We start from the raw sequence: 21,281 nt of genomic DNA, 5'->3' as shown, positions 1-21,281 counted from the left end.
ATTCTGTTCGAGAAACTTTTTCAGGCGAAGAATTAATTCAGTTACCATCAGCAGTAGGTGATGGGCTATGTAATTGGCCAAGTATTTGTCAAACTGATGTATGACACCTTGGTAGTGCTAAAGAGGTCTACCATTTCAAGCCTTGTAATCTAGTTTTCGGATGGAGTAAATTAATTGTTTGCTGACTGGAGCTGTCTAGGCATTTTTTCTCGGTGAGAATTTTTCTTCTTTAGAAGCACTAACTTGACACGCCTCATCTTCCTTCCTTGTATCACATTTGCTGTGTGGGAAACAAGTAAATATCTATCCTTACACATAGCCATTAAATATTACAACAAGTATTGTTTACTTTTTTGAGATGGCTAAGTAGATTTAACTAGTGTGGTCACTTAAGATGAATTGAGTTGGATGAGAAAAATGTTTGTTTTTGTTTTTGTTTTTCATCTGCATAATCTCTTAGACGAATGTTCAAATTTTTAGCAGGAGTCTTCTCGTTTTGACATGGAAAGATATCACTAAAAATTCAACAAGTTTCAGTATATTTTATGAAGCTGTTCTGGTATCTGATTGGTTCATTTTTATCACACATGGTTATGAATAGAATCACCCAAATTTATGAAGGCATATCATCACACAATTTTTATTGAATAGGGGTGGGTTTCGTCTTCGCTGCGGTTGCTTGGAGATCAGGGTAGAAGTACCAGTCTAGAATCTTGACAATCAACAAAGTCAACCTTCCAAACCTTGCAACCCAGTTTTCAAGGGGAGTAAGTTTATTGCCTACTGCATGGGGCTGCCCAGGCAATTTTTCTAGGTCAAAGTTCTCCTTTAGAGGTGCTGATTTGACATTCTTCATTTTCTGACCGTGTGTCACATCTTGCTACATAGGCATGCAGTGGAAGCAGTTTTGTGGGGAGGCTTGTTAGAAAAGCGTTAGTGCGGATTAGGACTTTTACCTTAGGTTTTTCCATTTTCTACTCCAGTAGTTTCTTCCCCAGAACCGCTAGACTCTGGAATTCCATTCCATGTTCCTGCTTCTCTAACTGTACTGACATGCAGAAGTTCAAGTGCAACGTGAACCGACATCTTGCTGCGCAAATCCCAACATAGTGCCCCAGTAGTTGCTGCCCCTGATAGTAGCCTCCTACACCAAAGTGGCAATGTGCCTTGTTTGGGGTGAAAATGTAATTTAAAAAAAAAAATATTACAACAAGTAATTGTTAACTATTTGGAGATGGCTAAGTAGATTTAACTAGTGTGGCCACTTAAGATGAATCGAGTTGGTTGGGAAACATGTTTTTTTTTTTTGCTTTTCATCTGAATAATTTTTGTTAGACGAATGTTCAAATTTTTAAATTGACATTATGATGTAATTTTTTATGGCAGAAACAGCGGGAAAAATGTTATGGTTTAATTTTTTATGGCAGAAACAGCGGGAAAGATGTTATGATTTAATTTTTTATGGCAGAAACAGCGGGAAAAATGTTATGATTTAATTTTTATGGCAGAAACAGTGTAAAATAATAAATAAGAATTCATTTTGTTTTTTTTTAGAACGTTAATTCTTCTGACCTTTTGTTTTTCTACTTTCTTTTCAGTACAATGTGGTCCTGGTACTTACTACAATGAAAGAACACTTAATTGTTCCTACTGCCCTGTCGGACATTACCAGAGCAAGAGCGGTCAAGCAAGTTGTGAGCAATGCCCAAACACTAAAACAACCCAAGAAGTCGGAACTCAAAAACTTGATGATTGTTATGGTAAGTTGGAACGTTCTACACATAAGTAGTACATATTACCCTTTTTAGTCTTATCATATATCATATGTATCGATAATTACAATTATAGTCAATAGAACCTCTACAAAAGTTCATCCATTAATTCAAAAAATATTTGAGCCTATTATAACATTTTCAATAACAAAATAACCCCTTTATATGTATGTGCGTAATGTTTCTACACGTTTTTTCTTCTCTTTTTCATTGCTGTTTCTCTTCATCGCATTTCATGAGAGACTGTCGACTGATTTGTCTGTTTAACTAAGATAAATAAAAGCCTTTTCATGCAGGAGAGACACAAGAAGACATTCGCTGAATTTTCTTTAAGGTTTATTTGGAAAAATCAACCCAGTAAGAGACTGATGTTATAGTTAGCTAATCTACTTTTTAATCGAGTTAACTTATTGAAATGAATAATACACATGGTGACACTGAGGCAACATTCTGTTTAGATTATTTTTACATTTATTAGCATTGTTTTCTTTGCACAGCTTCCAAAAAGAGACTGATCTGAAAACCTTAGTTTTATCCCTTTTCGAAAACGTGACGTCATTCTTCATCGTTATATCTGTTTTGTTTATGGCATTTGATATCTGTCCTCTGCTCCAGTTTTACGTCATCGTCTCTGGGAACGATTCTTTTTGTTAATTAAGGTTATCATACCATGCAATAAATGTAAACCTTGTCAAAATTCACACTAGTCAATTAAATCGTGTGCATCCCTAATATTTTTAAGCTTTCTTTGCTAATGCGATTATATTATATGTTGTTCTTTCCTTGCAACGTTTTGATACTCTTCTTTCTGGATAACAGAAAACAGAAGGATAATAACAATGTTTGCATTTTACATGTATTTTATTACACTTATCTGCCACAATTTTCAAATGGACGGGTGGTATGATATAAGTAGGTTCTCACAATGGTAATCGTCTCAATAATTTAATCAAATTAAAGTAATTTTTAAGCTTTCTTTGCTAATGCGATTATATTATATGTTGTTCTTTCCTTGCAACGTTTTGATACTCTTCTTTCTGGATAACAGAAAACAGAAGGGTAAGCCATTTTGAGTTTCAGAAACAGTTTCAGATGGTTCGCTGTTACACACAAGTCCTGGGAGGTGACTTGTTTGTAGTAGACAGTTCCACAGAACAAAATATTCTTACCGTGTCGAAACCCGGGAAAAGAACATGTGAAATTGCTCCAGAAAGGGTTTAATATTTATGAAGCAATTTTAGTTTCTGATTAGTTGGTAGCAGAACGTAGTTAATTTGATTCGTCAGTTCTTAGCAGCATCTTTTATAAATAGAATCGTCCGACTGTGTGGGATCATACCCCATTATAGGAACAAAATATTGCAACAGTTTGCATTTGACATGTATTTTATTACACTTAATCATATTTTCTTATCTATCAGTTGCTCCTGGCTATCCTAATAGGATCACAAGCTACCCGATTTACATGGACTATTACTATACATGTTAAGAAATAACTAGTTTACTATATTCTAAATAAATATTGTAATGTTAAAAAATTTTTTTATTATTATTCATCAATTTCGTAAGCTGCTGCTGTTTAGATTATAAACAAAAGCTCCGCCATTTTAACCTCATTCTGAAATAAAATAAGTATTTTTACAAAAACTTTGGGAAAATACATTCTTGTATTACAAAGAACACTGTGAAATGAAGAAAAATACATTGACTAAGCAGAATTAAGTGTCAATTTATCAGATTCAAGGCTATCAATAATAAATCAGAAAAAAACTGAGTTCATTTTATGCATTAGATTATATTTACCTTTGAATCCATTTCCTTATCCATGAGGTGAGTTTGATAAAAAAATATGATTATGATATGGTGAGACTTGAAAAAGCTGGATACCTTTCTTAATACCAACCTGTTACAGATCAGGGATCTGAGTATTTTTTTTATGGAAACTGCTTTAGACAAGGCATGAAGCCACTTGATGTAAGGAACTAAAAATAAAACTTCAAGTTCAAAAACGGTAAATGTTAGATGGATATATTCAAACCCAGAAGACACCATTTCTTCTCCGTTTATTAAAAACATCACTCATGGAATATGAGGAGTAAAGGACAAAATAATGAAAGTGAAAGATATGAGGCTTCTGAAAGTAAATCTAGGCAAAATCTCTAATTGAGTTATAGCATCCAATATCAAGAACATTCTTCACTGAACTGAATCAATTTGTTTTCAAACATAACACCTACCCAAGTTCATCATTTTACAACAAGTATTTGATGCGTTTCATGGAGACTGTAGTGGACTGGTGGATATATTATGCATATCCCCCAGTCGTACAAAATGGGAAAAAGGAATTGAATTGAGAAAGAAACGAACAACGCGTTTATTGAAATAAACGAACTAGAATTTATTTTGTGAAGAAACAAATTCATACCGAATATAAAGAAAAATCCGAGCTCGACAAACATTTTTCACAGTTTCCTGACATTACCTTGCAACAAACGTGAGGAGCAAAATCACATGGGCCTATATACATTCTCTCCCGCACAGCAGATGCAACAACAAATAAACAATTACAGGACATCCCTATCAACACATAGGAAGAAGTTAAATCAACAATACGAGTTGAGATGCACAACGCACACGGATAAACTCACAACTGGAAGTTTCGTTGACAGCCGGGAACCGGACACCCCCGTTCAATACGAACGAATGTGCAACTAGCGGGACAATGTACACACACTACCGCAGACTCACTTGCGAAGACACTGTCAACTTGACACACCACGTCAACACGAACAAAAATTTTCCTTCTAAACGAACAATTCACTTCACTGTCCAAGCAACTCGTTGCACATGTCAGCACACAGCCCCCCCCAAAAAAAAACAAACAAATGTCAGCCTAAAAAAAGAATAAACGCCTTTTCCACGCATAGGTAAATACTTTTTTATGAACACACTCCGTTTTTTTTTTAAACAACCACACCAACAGCAAAAAAACATTACATTAAACCCTCTATTTATGTAAGAATATAGACGATATTTTCTTCCTTGCTAATAACACCCAACAAACTTTTACACTTAAGGACCTTCTCCAAGACAAATCCGCACTCAAATTCACTGTTGAATTAAATGTTAATAACAAAATTCCTTTTCTTGACGTCATTATTCACACTTCCAATAACGTTTTTAGCACTTCTAACTACACAAAACCCTACCTGCTATAATTCTTACCTTCTAAATTTCAAGAGTTAATTCCTGCACCGATACAAAATAACCATCATCAACACCTTTCAGAGAGATTCTAGTTGCAACACTAAAATACTACACCACGAAACGAATGTAAAGAAACTTAAAATCCTTGAAGCTATTCATATCAAAACGCAAAACACTACCCTTAATCAGGTCAAATTTCAGAATAGTACCAATACACTCAAATGCCTTGCATATTTCCTCCTCCTATCTCCACACCCACCCGTTCCTGACACTAACCCTAGAGCAAACATGCTTTTCTCACTTTCCCCTACCACACCAAAGCCACACAGCTGTCAGCAGTCCCAATGAATCTTGCTCGCACCTCAACTACTATAATTCCTTTCCGACATTAACGCACACTCCTGATAATCTCACGAAAAGTTAAAACCGCGGACACTTTTAGAAGAAAAAATGCTTGGACCATACATGCGTTCGATATATACACAACAATGATAATACGAAAAATTGAATAAAGATATTACTAAACAGAAGGTTTGTGTTGTTTATAACAATGTCTGTCTGAATATATATATATATATATATATATATATATATATATATGTATGTATATATATATATATATATATATATGTATGTATATATATATATATATATATATATATATATATATATATATATATACAGGGTGCGTCTGATATTTGAGAACATCACTTCTTTCATGTCTTTTATCTATTATTTAATCTTTTACTTTGTTTCTTTCAGAAAATTAATTATGGCAGATATTAATATAACTCAGGAAATGAAAAGACAGGCTGTAATAGTTGCAATAATAGCAGAACACAGTGATTTGCGAATTGCACAATTTCTAAAAGTTGGCCGATCGTTTGTCTTTAAAGTTTGCAAAGAGCAAGAGGACAAAAATGGCCCAATTTCTCCAGTTGCTAAACGCAAAAAGCATCAACAACGCTCTGACAGCATAAGAATACCTGAATTTGTTCAAAGGGTTCAGAACATCATTGATGAGAGCCCTCAAAAGTCAATGAGGTCAATTGCAAAAGATCTTAATGTCTCAGAAGCAACAATTCGTAGGACTTGTCATGAAAATCTTCGATACAAGCCGTATGTGATGAAGAGAGGCCAGTTTATTTTCGAGACCACCAAAGAAAATCAGTTGGTAAGATCCAAGAGGCTTTTAAGCAAACTAAAACATCCTGCTGAGTAACACATTCTTTGAGTTTTTTCAGACGAAAATAATTTTGACCAAGACCAGAAGGTAAACCGAAGAAATGACAGTTGGCTATGTGCTGACCCTTCTGAAGTTCGAAGAGTCATGCACATAAAATTTCCAGCAACTGTTATGGTTTTGGGGGTGGTTAGCAATGAGAGACATGTGATGCCACCACATTTCTTTCCACAAGGATTAAAAATCAATTCTGCTGCTTACATTGAAGTCCTAAGTACTGTTGTAAAGCCTTGGATTGATAGAGTAAGAAATGGAAGGCCCTACATCTTTCAACAAGACTCTGCACCGCCACATAAGGCTCAGAAGACACACGAATGGTTAGCAGAGAATTTCCAGGATCACATTACCCTCAAGTTGTGGCCTCCAATCTCTCCAGACCTAAATCCGTTGGAATATTATGTGTGGGGCGTTGTTGAGAGAGATGTTCATGAACATCCCCATAACACTAAAGATTCTCTGAAAGCATCTATAGTCAGAATAATGCAGGATATCAACGAGGACCATATTTAACATGCCTGCCGACGGTTTAGGTCTCGAATAGAAACTTTAATTGATTATTTTTTAAAGGAAATATATGTTCTCAAATACGAGACGCACCCTATATATATATATATATATATATATATATATATATATATATATATATATATATATATATATATATATAATTCACTTGCCACCCCTTTTTTGAAAGATAGAATCGCCCGATCGTCCAAAACAATTATACAAGATTCAAGCAAGCAGGCAAGATCATCCGGACGGTCCACGGAGTTTTATAGATAGATAGATAGATAGATAGATAGATAGTTAGACTAAAAACCAACAGAAAAACTTTATTACCTCCATATTTATGTTTGTTTTTCTTTCTTTTTTTATTTTTTTGTTATTCCAGAAATCTGTGCATCCGGATTCTATTTTAACAAGAATAATAAGAATTGTACACCTTGCGATATTGGTTTTTACCAAAATTCTAGCGGTCAAAGCTTCTGTAAGCCTTGTAAGTTGGGCACAACTACATATACATACGGATCCATTTTTTCTGATCTCTGCTTTTGTAAGTATTCCTCTCTTTCTCTCTCTCTCTCTCTCTCTCTCTCTCTCTCTCTCTCTCTCTCTCTCTCTCTACATAGCCGAGAGTTTTAATTCAGTTCCAGAAATTTACCAAACAATAAATCGAGTCTGTTTGAGTTTCAATGTGAGCAATGTGATGCCCACCTTACGGATTACATGAAGTAATCATATATATATATATATATATATATATATATATATATATATATATATATATATATATATATATCGTAATTTAAATTTTATGATTTGAAACGGTTAAATTTCAAATCTAGAATTGTTATTATATGCAATATGTAAGACAAAGAATATATTTCAATAAGTATACTTATACTTATTGAAATGTATTATTTGTCTTGCATATATTAAAAATTCTAGATTTGAAATTTAACCGTTTCAAATCATAAAATTTAAATTACTAAATTATGATTTATTTCCTCTATCTGGTATATTAAGCAATTTTTATTTAGCTGGGATTGTGTTTATAAAATATTACATCCAATAATATTTTGTAAGACCGATAATCACTGGATTTGCATACCAGTAGGTTTATTGCATTACATTATTCTGAAGTATATATATATATATATATATATATATATATATATATATATATATATATATATATATTACGCACAACTGAAATTAATCTCTCGAATGTAGCGTCATTCTCATTGATTGTCAGTATAATTTAGGTGAGATAACTTGAAAATAGTTCAAGGGGCACAACTATGCATATACTGCAGCAACAGAGACATATAGTCACAGAAAAGAAGAAAAAGAGTACTATAACGATAAGTGGCTCATTACTGTATTACTTCCCTGTGTATCTATCATTTTAAATGTTATTATAATGTAATTTATATTTTTTGCAGGCATTTGTAAACCTGGTTATCAGCTTATGGAAAACGGGACATGCGAAGAATGTCCTCGTGGATATTATCGTCAATTTGAACATCAACCCGCTTGTATTTCCTGTGGAATAAACGCAACAACGATGACGACTGGATCCACCTTATATGAAAACTGTTCTATCCGTAAGTCATATCATTTTAATTCCCAAGTACCATATCATGTAGAGTATATGTATAAATATATTGTATCTTCTTGAAAGAAGTTTATCATCTCTTCAGTTAACTGCTGTGCGGCTGTGTGCACGTAGGTGGCTTTTTAACCCAACTTCTGTGCTACATGAACGTTTACATACACGCCTGATTAAAAATATAAGATCACTTGAAAATCTTTAAAATGAAACCGTTTTGGAACTTCTTCCACTTAAGATTTACCAATACTATAACCTAAAATTTTTGGAAAAAATATGTAATTTTCGGAAGATTACTCAGCAGATTTTACAAATAAATACATTGAGAAGTTAAGTGATTAAGCAACTCTGGCTTCACTAAAAAATTTCATATTACTGTGTTTTTCCCTTCCGAATACGAATTTTCACTAAAAATGATATAATTTCTTGGATAGAACTCAGAATGTTTTTCAAATAATTACATAAATACATTGACACAGCATAATAATAAAAAAAACGCAAATATTAGGGAGCTAACCGCGTCAATTTAGTCTAGAGTTAATTACACGTCATTATAGTTATACGTTGTGTGCTTGTTTAGATTTGAGGTCGTGAAATCTGTTTCCCGTCTTGTGACTATGGCCAAAGGTAGTATTTTCACCCTCAATCTAAATTTCTCAAACTTCTAAATTTTTTCAAGACATAGTTACTACACAAGAGAACTTTTCTTGCATTTATGGACCTACTTGTATATGACCTGGTTTTTTTTATCAATTTTACAAATACACTTTCCATGACTTGCGTTATTGCCTATACCTTTGAATTTTCGTTGGTCATTTAACCTCTAACCAATCAATTTATTTTTGGATTTTGCTACGTTTCCACCTTTTATCTTCATATGTAGATTTCACGTGGAATAACCTTTTGGCCTATATTTTCAAAAATATGACTTCTCTCACATTTTGAAGTGTTTAATCTAAATCGAAAGCCAGCCTATAAAGGTTATTTTGCTAATTAATTTTTCTTTGAAATGAATAAGGAAATTTTCATTTTCAACCCGTATCGCTTGGGTCGAATAATAAATATTGTAAATTCTATTTAACAAAATTTTAATTTCCTTCCCAATGCTCTATCTTGAATATCGCGCATTTTTCATCTGGTTCGGATTATCCTATGAATATTAATATTAATATTTATATGTCCACTTTACTTCTCCAAAATTCTTAATTTTCTAAACTTTAATTTCTGAACTATATATATATATATATATATATATATATATATATATATATATATATATATATATTTACACAGTGATCACCACTTATCAAGGCCCGGAAGCCACTCAGGGAGAAGGGTTATTGCAAGTACATTACGTTAGTGTGGATATATATATATATATATATATATATATATATATATATATATATAAAAGTTAGTGTGGATATATATATATATATATATATATATATATATATATATATATATATGTAAGATTTTTATGCGTACATAATTTTATAACACTTTTGAAGAACACTGAACGTAATGTCATAATTAATTGCTGAGGGTTTAGGTTTTTTTCTTCCATAGTTTAAACATAAACCATTAAAAACAAACTTTCGAAAAGAAAACCAAAATATGCTTTAGAAGTGTATTTTGGTCTTCTTTTCGAAAGTTTCTTTTTAATGGTTTGTTTAAAATATAATATAGAAAAAAAATAACCTAAACCCCCAGCAATTAATTATGACACTACGTTCAGTGTTCTTCAAAAGTGATATATATATATATATATATATATATATATATATATATATATATATATATATATATATATATATATATATATATATATATATATACCATTTATTCCATCTTGGAGTGACATCACATGCCCCTAACTTTCTCACCCTATATTTTCTTTCTTCCCATCTAGAGATCGACCTGCTTGTTTTTGGTCCCCATCAAGTTGGAAAACAGTGTGCAATCTCTTATCTAGAAGGGGTTGGGAGAGCCTTACTAATACTTTTATTTTCACTTTTCCCCCACCCACGTCAATGAAATGCTAATAACGGTTTTTACAAAATTTTATTACTACACATAAATTATATTTAATTGATTAATTTAAATTTTATTATTGACTAGGTCACTTGGCGCCCTAAGAGTTAGAAACGCTACTGAGTTTGGGGTTATTTATCGTATTATTATCCCATTTACAACGCTAATTGACATATCACAGTGTTCGCTTATCGAGCAAGTACATATATAAATTAGTTACATGCACTGAAAGCCTATTAGAACCATAAAAATATCATCCCAAGTCACTGAACCACTGTGGGCCAAGGAAACACGTGAGTTGGGGAAATGTTTTGTTCTAACTTGTCTTTGGTCGGAATGGCACCAGAAGGTTTTGGCGCGCTCCGCGAGCATTGACGCTTGCAGCAACACAAATAAAATGTATGTGTTTTTTTTTGTTGTTTTTTTTTAATAATGTCTTGCACGCAGTACATCATTAGTTCATTAGTTATGTTAACAATGCATTTTCCAAAACCAGGCATCCTGTATTTTAAAAACATTATTTAAATAACGTTTAAACATTTAAATAACGTTTAACATTTAAATAACGTTTAAGCCTTTAAATAATGTTTAAACATTTAAATAACGTTTAACATTTAAATAGCGTTTAAACATTTAAATAACGTTTAACATTTAAATAACGTTTAACATTTAAATAACGTTTAAACATTTAAATAACGTTTAAACATTTAAATAACGTTTAACATTTAAATAACGTTTAAACATTTAAATAACGTTTAACATTTAAATAACGTTTAACATTTAAATAACGTTTAACATTTAAAGTTTAATATTAGGTTAAAAAAAACAAAACAAGAATTTTATTCTCAATACAAGATAAGAACAAGACGCCATTGAGTTTTCGGTTATTTATAATAGTATTATCTCATTTACAACACTAAGTGACTTTTCACAATAAAAATGATTTATTACAATAAAAACTTTAATTTTTCACACAAAAAGAAAAATGACAAAAAGAAATAGTACAAAATGCAATGTTGCTTTATAATGTTTTAATTGTCCTAACTTAAAAATAATCAGTTATACATTTTCGCTAAAAGGAAATGACTTCATTGATGTCTTAGAAACAATTTGTAATAATAATAATAATAAAAATAAACTTCTTACCTTGAAAAAAAAAATAGAATTAAACACAAAACGAGAGATGGTTCAAATATCGCCTTGAATTACCTTAAAATTTTATAAATGAAAGTAAATGCAAGTAAATACTATGGAAAACCAAGCATGACTGATTAAAAAAAAAATTTGTATCGGCATTTTTATAATTGATGTTTTCTCATGTTAAAGAATAGCACATTATTATGTTTACATTTAATGCATTTATAGGCATTAAATGTAAACGTGTTAATAATTTTGTTTTATCAATGACCCCCAAAAATTATTTAAGCAAATCAAATTTTATGAGCTTCCGTAGAATTTTATGAGCTTCCGTAGAATTCCAACAATCAGGCGTGATAAACAGTTTACATTACATTTAAGGTACTAACTCCCATAATAATATATTAAATTAAACATCGAAGTTTTATTTATAGTTATGTATGTCTTGGCTATATAAATATAAGATAATCATGAATCGTCCAATGAAATCGTTGTATCAACTAAAAATAACTTTTAATAATAAACAAATAGTTAAATTGTTTTACAAGTTTAATGAATAGTTTATTTGAGAAATATTTTTGTAGTTGTCCCTTAAAAAATAAAAAAAAAAGGAAATTTCAAAATGCATGCAATCTTTCCCATAGTCTTTCAAATGACGGTGATACTACGAAAAATGATATTTTCTTCATTAACTAAGGATTTTGTTAGGTTATCTGTGTAAAAATTATGAAAAAAAAAATGAGTGTATTTTCGAACCTCCTCTCTTTCGAAATGTAAAAATTATAATTTATACTAGCGGCTGCACCGCGTCGACACACACAATGCCGAGTCAAACACAACATCGAGTACACTCAACATCAAGTACAGTCAACAGCGTCTTACCACTAACGCTTACCTTGTGTACTAGGAGTATGGGAAATTCCCATATGCACAAAACAAAATCACTGAAAAACAAAAAAATACCCTAACTAAGGGTATGGATAATGAGTAAACGTTGGATAAAATGATGATTAAAATTATTACTAACTTGCCAGGAATCGAACCTGGAATCTTTTGATCCGTAGTCAGACACGTTATCCATTGTACCACAAGTCCTGTCCGTATGCTGAAAAATATTACCGCAACTGTATATAGACAGTGCTAAATTCCCTTGACATGGGCAGGTAACTTTTCCACAAAAACGAAACGGCCCCTAAACCCTTATTTCGTGCTTGTTGTGTGACTCGGCATTGTTCGTTATGAACAATATATAGATAACGACAATCTAAGGACTCACACCTTTCAAGGAAAACAAAAAGAAGAATTTTTCAATTCGGTGCATCTGTTCGAAAGTTTTATTGGTATACATCCCCCCCCCCACATAAATATATAAACATTTGGAATTTTATTAATAGTATAGATTATTAATAAAAAAATAATTTGATTGGGAATCTGGTGTGTATGGGGTATTATGGTGACTGAGAACTCTTAACTAGGATTAGCGTAGACAAACCAAAAGTATGACCATAGATTCCCCTCTCCACTTTTTTTGATTTAGTGTCGGTAGTGAGGAAAGAAAATGAAACACAGTAATGTGGAAATTTTTAGTGAACAAGGGTTGCCTAATCAGTAACCGTGTCGATGTATTTAGGTATTAATTTAAAAATCCTGCTGAGACATCTTCCAAAAGTGACATCATTTGTCTTAAAATTATAGTTCCGAGTTCAGTAATGTTAAAATCTTTTGTGAAGCAAGTATTGCCTAATCTCTAACCGTGACAATTTATTTATGTATTAATTTTGAAAATTTGCTGCGTCATCATTCAGAAATGACGTTATTTCTCTTAAAATTATGGTGTTGATTGTTAGGGGGAAAGAAACACGGCATTATTGAAATTCATGTTGAAGCAAGCAATGCCTAATCCATAACCTCGTCAATGTATTTATGTTATAATTTCAAAAGACCTCCTAAATCATGTTTCATTTCTCTAAAATTACAGGGTTAGTGATTGGATGGAGGGAGAAACAGTAATGCCGAATTAGATCGTGAAGCAAGAGTTGCCTAATCTCTAACCGTGACAATTTATTTATGTATTTATTTGAAAAATCTGCAGAGTCTTATTCCGGAAATGATATCATTTTGCTAAAAAAATTATGATGTCGGTGGTGGGGAAGGAAAATAACACAACATGTGTAAATTTATTGATGAAGCAAGGATCGCCCAACCACTAAGCAGGTTAATGTACTCATGCATTAATTTGGAAAACCTGCTGAATCATCTTTCAGAAATGATATAATTTCGCTTAAAATTATAGTGTCAGTGGTGGTTCTAGTGAGAGAAGTAACGCAGTAATGATGAATTTTTGGTGAAGCAAGGGTTGTCTAATCACTAACTAAAACAATGTATTTACGTATTTATTTGGAAATCCTAATAATCCATCTTCTAATAATGACTTAATTTTTTCATAAAATTATGGTAGTCTTGGTGGGAAGAGAAATTAGTTCATATATGTTGTACAATACCTGTCGAGAGTATGGTAAATTGTTTCATATATCTATTTACATTACCCGTCCGAGGGTAGGTAAAATTATTTTAAATGTTTTGTACATTACCCGTCCTAGGGAAGGTAAAATTATTTCATATACATGCTGTAAATTACCTGTTCTAGGGAAGGTAAAAAATATTTCATACATGTGTTGTGTAATACCCGTCCTAGAGAAGTTAAAATATTATTTTGCTCTAGAAAGCAAATGATACATAGACACCAAAAATTCCTCTATCCTAAGAATAATAGATATGTTCAAAAAGCAACGTCATTTTTCTCATTGCTTTATACGGTCCTGAGCAAGGTCGTGTACCCCTGCTAGTATATATATATAAACACAAACACATATACATACATATAGAAACACACACACACACACACACACATATATATATATATATATTATTAGTTATATTTGGAAACAGAAATATATATATATATATATATATATATATATATATATATATATATAAGAGCAAATAGTTAATAAAACATGTTAAAAACACTTTGAAAAAGAGTTAAAAACATATTTAATCTGAAAAGGAAACACTTCATAAGTGGATGGTCCTATATATATATATATAGTTGTAGTCATCGACATACGGTCCTGTTTCGTTGTATCACAAATCATTATTATTATTATTTCATATACATGCTGTAAATTACCTGTTCTAGGGAAGGTAAAAAATATTTCATACATGTGTTGTGTAATACCCGTCCTAGATTAGCTAGCATCTCTCCCAAGCCAAGAATTGAACCTAGAACCGTCGTGTTTACAGTCGGCAGTTCTCCCACTCGACCTGGGATCGACGCCCGTAAATAACTCGTCGGAATGTCTATTTAAATAGACACCTGCCACCACCTTTATAGTGCTGAAATCGCCTGTTCGTAAACAAATAAACAACGAGCTTCGCATTTTCAGCCAATTAAGTAGTGGGTGAGATTATTTACGACAGTGCTCTACCCAAAGAGGGGGGATTAAAATATATTTGTAGTCATGGACATACAGTCCTGTTTCGTTCTATCACAACTCATCAGTGCCGCTAGACTAGCATCTCTCCCAAGCCAAGGATTGAACCTTGAACCTAGAACCGTCCTGTTGACAGTCGGTAGTTCTCCCACTCAACCGTGGAATCGATGCCCGTAAATAACTCGTTGGAATGTCTATTTAAATAGACACCGGCCACCACTTTATAGTGCTCAAATCGCCTGTTCGTAAACAAACAAACAAACAACGAGCTTCTCATATATATATATATATATATATTACTAGTTATATTTTGGGGGCAAAATCCAGCAGAGTGGTCTATTATAAGGAAAATCCGAAAATAAGAGCATATTGTTATCTGGTTTTAAACCGGCTGTGCCAATGACTTATTTCATCTAAACTTTCTGTAAACAAAACATAAATACATAAATAAATAAATAAATAAATATGTGTGTGTGTGTGTGTGTGTGTGTGAAAACATATACATGAATCTAGCTATAATATTCAGGTCAGAGAAACAAAGTGAGGCACGGAAGATTATGATTACATATATGTAAAGAAAAGGACATAGCAGGTGGTTTTCAGATGGGAGACCATATACATTTCAAAAGTTCAAAAAAGATGTATTTTAGGTTAAAAGTTGAAATAAATTAAAATGATAGGTGAGATTCTGGAAATAAATTGTGTAAATAAAAATTTGGTGTGTGTGATATTTTAGGATAAGGGCTCAGGTTCCAGTGGGGGGGGGTTAAAAGGAAGCTAGCTGATCCACGAGTGGTTTAGTATCTATTTTAGTTGTGAACCAAGAGGGTTATATAGATTATGCTAATCCATGCAAATTAACATATGGGAGAAATCAAAGAAAAAGTTGATAGAAGCAAAAACAATGGTTAATCAACATAAATCGGTGCAGCAATTATATCGAATCAATAAATTAACGAGTAGGAAGTAGGAGAAATATTAATCTGGAATTTTTTTTCATGTCTACATGAGCAAGAGGATGGACTGAGGAGCAGTGGCGGCTCGTGCCTAAGATTAGTGGGGGTGCTGTTATAAAGAAAACACCTATTTTTTTAATATTGTGTAAAAATAAAACAAACATAAAATTATACATAATTTATACGTATGCACACGTATAAAAATACAATGACTTAAAGGAATCCTAAATAGATGTAAATATTTTAAATATTTTACTTATTACATTCATTTGAAAGTAAACTCCATTCTTCTTGTTTTAATTTGTGAGAAAAGATTGATAATTTTCTCCTTAACTTCTGAATGACTGCTGAAGAACTTTTTTTTATCAATTGAAAGCACTGCAAGTGCATTTAGTCTTTCGCAACCCATGGTGTTTCTTAGAAAAGTTTTTATTCTTTTCAGAGTTGAAAAACAACGTTCTATCTCTTATGTAGTCATGGGAATTGTCAAGATAATTTTTATGGGTTTTGTGATTTCACTAAGAACATCGTTTAAATTGTTTTCCAAAATAAATTTCAGGAGATCAATTACTTTGCAATACTCATGGATATCTGACCTACTATAAAATATTTCTAGCTCAGTTTCAAACTTTTCTTTGTCAATCATGGGATATGCTTCAGTTGTCAAGGATATCTCTTCTGTAGGTAGTTTTTTTTTCTTAAAACTAGTAAAGCTTATCTTGTAAAACAATTTAGCAAGTATTAAATGTTTAGTTGAAGAATATCTGTCCGTTATATCAACAGATATATAGTCACACAGTTCTTTAGCTTCGCCCTTGAGTGTTTGTGAAGAATTTTCACAGTATTTGGTGTTTCTTATCTCTAAAATAGCAGTTTTGAAATTTGTTACGTATTCATTGACTTTATATATGCTAATTTCCCGAGAAATAATTTCAACATGAGACATAATTTTATGAAATAGCTCAAACCAAAATATGAAATTTTCATCGTTCAAATATTTCAGAATTCCTGTCGCTTCTGCAACGGTCTCATTTACATATGATGTTGACTGAATTTCAGTGACAGTTTTTTTATGCTTGAACATTTTCATGAACTCTATTTATGTATGTTAAAGTTCCACCTTGTGGCGGATACACGTAGAATGCTTACATCCAGATGCTTCTTGAAAAATGGACAGACGCTGTGGTGATCTAGAAAAGAAAGTCGGAATAGCCAAAATGTTAGAGATAAATATTCTAGCATTTCGTGTAATGCTTGCTGCATTCCTCATTATTAAATTAAGTTGATGCATATAACAGTGAGTGAAATGCGCATTACTATAAACTGCTTTTATTTTCACCTGAGCACCAGCTTTTTTGCCTTTCATGACATTTGCATCATCAAATGTCTGAGCTATCAGTTTTTGGCGATTCCCTTGAAGGATTATATCTAATTGTTGTAGAATACATTTTGATATCCTATCAGCGGTTTGGTTTTCTGGAATAAAGAATCCCCAAATGCGTTCAAGTATTTTTTCATCCAAGACGTACCGTAAAACAATGATCATTTGTGTATGTTCAAACACATCTGTTATTTCGTCAGCCATGACAGCTATAAAGGAAGCTTTGCTAATTTCTGCCCTTATTTCATTATGGTATATTTGTAAAAGACAGTCAAGTATGTCATTCTGAATAGTCTTGGAAACACCTTTGAAGACATTACTGGTTTCTAAGTGATTCTTTAAATCTGGATCTAATTAAGATGCAAAATTTAAAAATCCTCTAAATACACTTGGATTTACTGAATCATCTTTTTCATCATGTTCTCGTGAGGGAGTTTCAAAGTTCCCACAAAAGAAAATGCAATCTATTATTTTAGATAAAATTTTACGGTTCTTCTTAACATTCATGTTATGATGATTGATTGAAAGTCTGCAGGCCTCACTAAGTTTTGCTTTAATATTTATGGTCCCCAAAATTGATAGGGAAACTACATTGTCAACGTGCTTCTCATGCTTTTCAGTTCTATCTTTCATTTTGCTAATAGTTCTAAAACTATCTTTTGTCCATGTTACATCACCCCTTAACAACAAACAAGGAAAGCAGAACAATGCCTTTTTTAGTTCACAGCCGCAAAGCTAACTTTTCCGTTGGTACCATTAAAGCTACGAATATACACTTTGTTGTTGCTAATGCCTGGCTGAGATATTTGAATATCAGGCGTTGAACGGCTTCTTTTCTTAATTACAACTTTATCATGGAGAGACTGCTGTGAAAACTCAATCTGTTGAAGTTCATTTACCGTCGCAGAAGTTATTTCTTGGAGGTGCAAGGAGACCATGGTTAAATTCTTTTTATATCAATTGTATTGGGAAAGGTAAGTACTAGGTAGTCTATTAGTAGAATATCAATTAGGGTAGAAGGAATAAAATGTTTATGTGATCCTCTTTTTGCGATTCAACTGAACCGGAAGTTCTAACTGAGTTGAATCATACTTTTATAACTTTTAGGTCACAGATTTTTATTAACGAAAAAAGTTTTACTATTTAACAACGGTTTTATTTATAAAAAGCTTATTGTTAATTAAAAATAAGCGTATAACAAAATAAGCTTGTCATTAAAATTGCTTTTTTTAATACAAATATTTTTTAACTTTGCCATTATAAGCCGTCGAAAAAGGGGTAATACGCAAAAACATTTTAATCAAAAAACACCATTTTAAATTGTATACACTTTACAGAGTAATAAAAAAAATATACAAATATATTTCTTTTAAACTTTACAGATTAAATAAAATTTTACCGCAGGCAAACAAACGAAAAACATTGCTTAAATACATTTTATTTACAATTTTTTAATAATTTATTTTTTCATAAAAACAAAATCTTTGCCTGCAAACGATGGTAAAGTTAGGAGATTGCCATTTAAAAATGGTTTTATTGGATAACAGTTTTATTTAAAATTTAAAAATGTGTGTTTATAACAAAACTTTGTAAATAAAATATAGAATAAAAAAGTTTACATGTTTGTACTATGAGCAAACAAAAAAATTAAAGATACATAATTTTATTTACAAATCTTTTTACAACTTTTTATATAAAAATAAAAACAAACTTTGCTATTTACTAAGCTTATTATAAAAAACGGTTTTACATACTCGTCTTGTTATTGCACATTTTAATTAAAAAACTTTGTTCAAAGTGTAAAACTTCTTGCTTTGTCCTCGGGGGATGTAAACAAATGCTAAAGCTTTATATATATATATATATATATATATATATATATATATATATATATATATATATATAATGTGTGCGTGTATATATATAATGTGTGCGTGCATACATATGTGTGTATGTATATATATATGTGTGTGTATGTCAGGTCATGCTATATGCTACTGGTACCATGTAACCCAGTACTACCTGCCACATGGTCGGGCCACATGGTCGGGCTACCGGCGACTAAACCGGTTCCCCCACCAGCTTGTCTGGTGAGGAGGGTGGCTAGTCTCCCTGAAGGATTAAAAACAAGACCTTTCAAAGGGCGGATGAACCCTTCTGTGGGGGGTCAACGGCCAACTAGCACCATTGCGTATATGTACATATGTGTATATGTGTAAATAATTTAAAAAAAAAAAAAAATTTTGCCGTGCGGGGCCGTAGAAATCCCTGGCTTGGTGCCTAGGCGCTGGTTAAGCCCACCCGGAGAGATGGGCCCGTAGGTCTTGTTAGGCCATCTATCTAGGAGAAGGACATTCTGAAAGTAAACCTGCACTCCACTCCGCCAATCAGTCATCTTGCTTAGCCTGTCACTGGTTATTGGCTTAGTGGAGAAAGAGCGTGTTCTACGTGTCGTACAAGCGTAAAACACGCTAATCTTCTGTACAGACAACCCTCTACAAAGTCACATGGCGATTGACAAATGGCGACGTCCACAGGCCTAACAAGCTGGAAGTGGACAGTCATGACTCCACACGTGTGCAACTCTCGACCCATCTAACGTCGTTGTTTAGTTGAATGAACAGCAGCTTGCCTCGGCGAGGTCTTGAGTGTCTGAGCAGCCCTTTTGAGGACAGCACTGCTCACCCTCTCTATAGGGAGGGGTCTAGAAAAGGTGACCCAAAAATTGCCTGTTCATCTCCGAGCTGGCCAGCTTACTGCGGTTGACGGCTGTTCCTTAAAGCAGGAAAAATACCCAAAAGAACAAACAAAGACTCATGATATCGACCTGGAACGTCCGAACACTTATTGACCACGATATTTTTTCTTCTAACCCTGAGCGACGAACGGCTATCGTCGCGAAGGAACTTAAGCGGTATAGGATTGATATCGCTGCTCTGGCGGAAACCCGCCTGAGTGGTGAAGATCAGCTAACCGAAGTGGGAGGTGGATACACTTTCTTCTGGAAGGGAAAACCGGAGGGGGAAAGGAGGGTCGGTGGGGTGGGGTTTTCCATCCGAACCGAATTAGTTAAAGGATTAGAACAGCCATGCGCGCGGTCTAATAGGATTATGTACCTTAGAGCACCCATAGGGAGAAATCTTTTCGGTAGCGTATATTCCATCTACGCTCCCACGCTCTGCAGGGACGAAAAAGACACCATTACATTTTACCAGGAGTTACGAGCAGCCCTATGTTCAACCCCGAAAGCGGATAAAATAATACTGCTGGGGGATTTCAATGCTAGAGTGGGAAATGACCATGAGATTTGGTCACCGTTGGAAAAATATGGTACGGGTAAGACGAATAGGAATGGACTTCACCTCTTACAGCTTTGCTCTGAATTTGAGCTGGTGATATGCAATACGTTCTCACAGCAAAAGGCCGCCCATAAAGCGACATGGTTTCATCCTCACTCTGGACACGGTCATATCCTGGACTATGTTATCACCAGAAGAAGAGACATTCAGGATGTCTGCAAGGTTCGCGTGATGAGGGGTGCGGACTGTGGAACGGATCACATGCTTGTTAGAGCCAAGCTGAAACTCCACATTAGGAGGAGATTCCGTTCACAAGGTGCGCAGCCACCCAAAAGGCTAGCCACAGGTAAGCTAAAGTCCAAGGCCGTGCAGAAAGAACTACAAATCGCTCTCGGAAGTGCGGACTACGATGGTTCATGGGAGAAAGTCGACCGTACACAATGTCAGCTGTGAAGTACTAGGTGTCGTGAAACAAAAGACTCAAGACTGGTTCGACGAAAATGATGCCATAATCAATGAACTTATAGAGCAAAAAAATAACGCACTCTAGAAAATGCTCGGAGCGCCCAAAAGGGACTGGCCGAGACTAAAGCAGGAGTTCAAGGAAGCGAAAGCATCGCTACAACGCAACATACAAAGCATGAAG

General features: G+C 33.2%; 1 protein-coding gene across 1 annotated transcript in view; it reads left to right on the top strand.

The window, feature by feature from the left end:
* The window catches only part of LOC145266449 (uncharacterized), a 303,389-nt gene that overhangs the window by 42,334 nt on the left and 239,774 nt on the right, over positions 1-21,281 (top strand). The window contains exons 6-8 of the mRNA XM_080122125.1: positions 1,599-1,760; positions 7,114-7,275; positions 8,168-8,329. Coding sequence (XP_079978251.1) covers positions 1,599-1,760; positions 7,114-7,275; positions 8,168-8,329 — 486 coding nt within the window. The remainder of the gene's footprint in view (positions 1-1,598; positions 1,761-7,113; positions 7,276-8,167; positions 8,330-21,281) is intronic.

This window comes from Euprymna scolopes, chromosome 41 (assembly GCF_053919585.1).
Source record: "Euprymna scolopes isolate OS-2025 chromosome 41, ASM5391958v1, whole genome shotgun sequence".
Taxonomy (NCBI): domain Eukaryota; kingdom Metazoa; phylum Mollusca; class Cephalopoda; order Sepiida; family Sepiolidae; genus Euprymna; species Euprymna scolopes.
The sequence above is the reverse complement of the archived record's forward strand: the minus strand, read 5'-3'. Positions and strand labels throughout refer to the sequence as shown.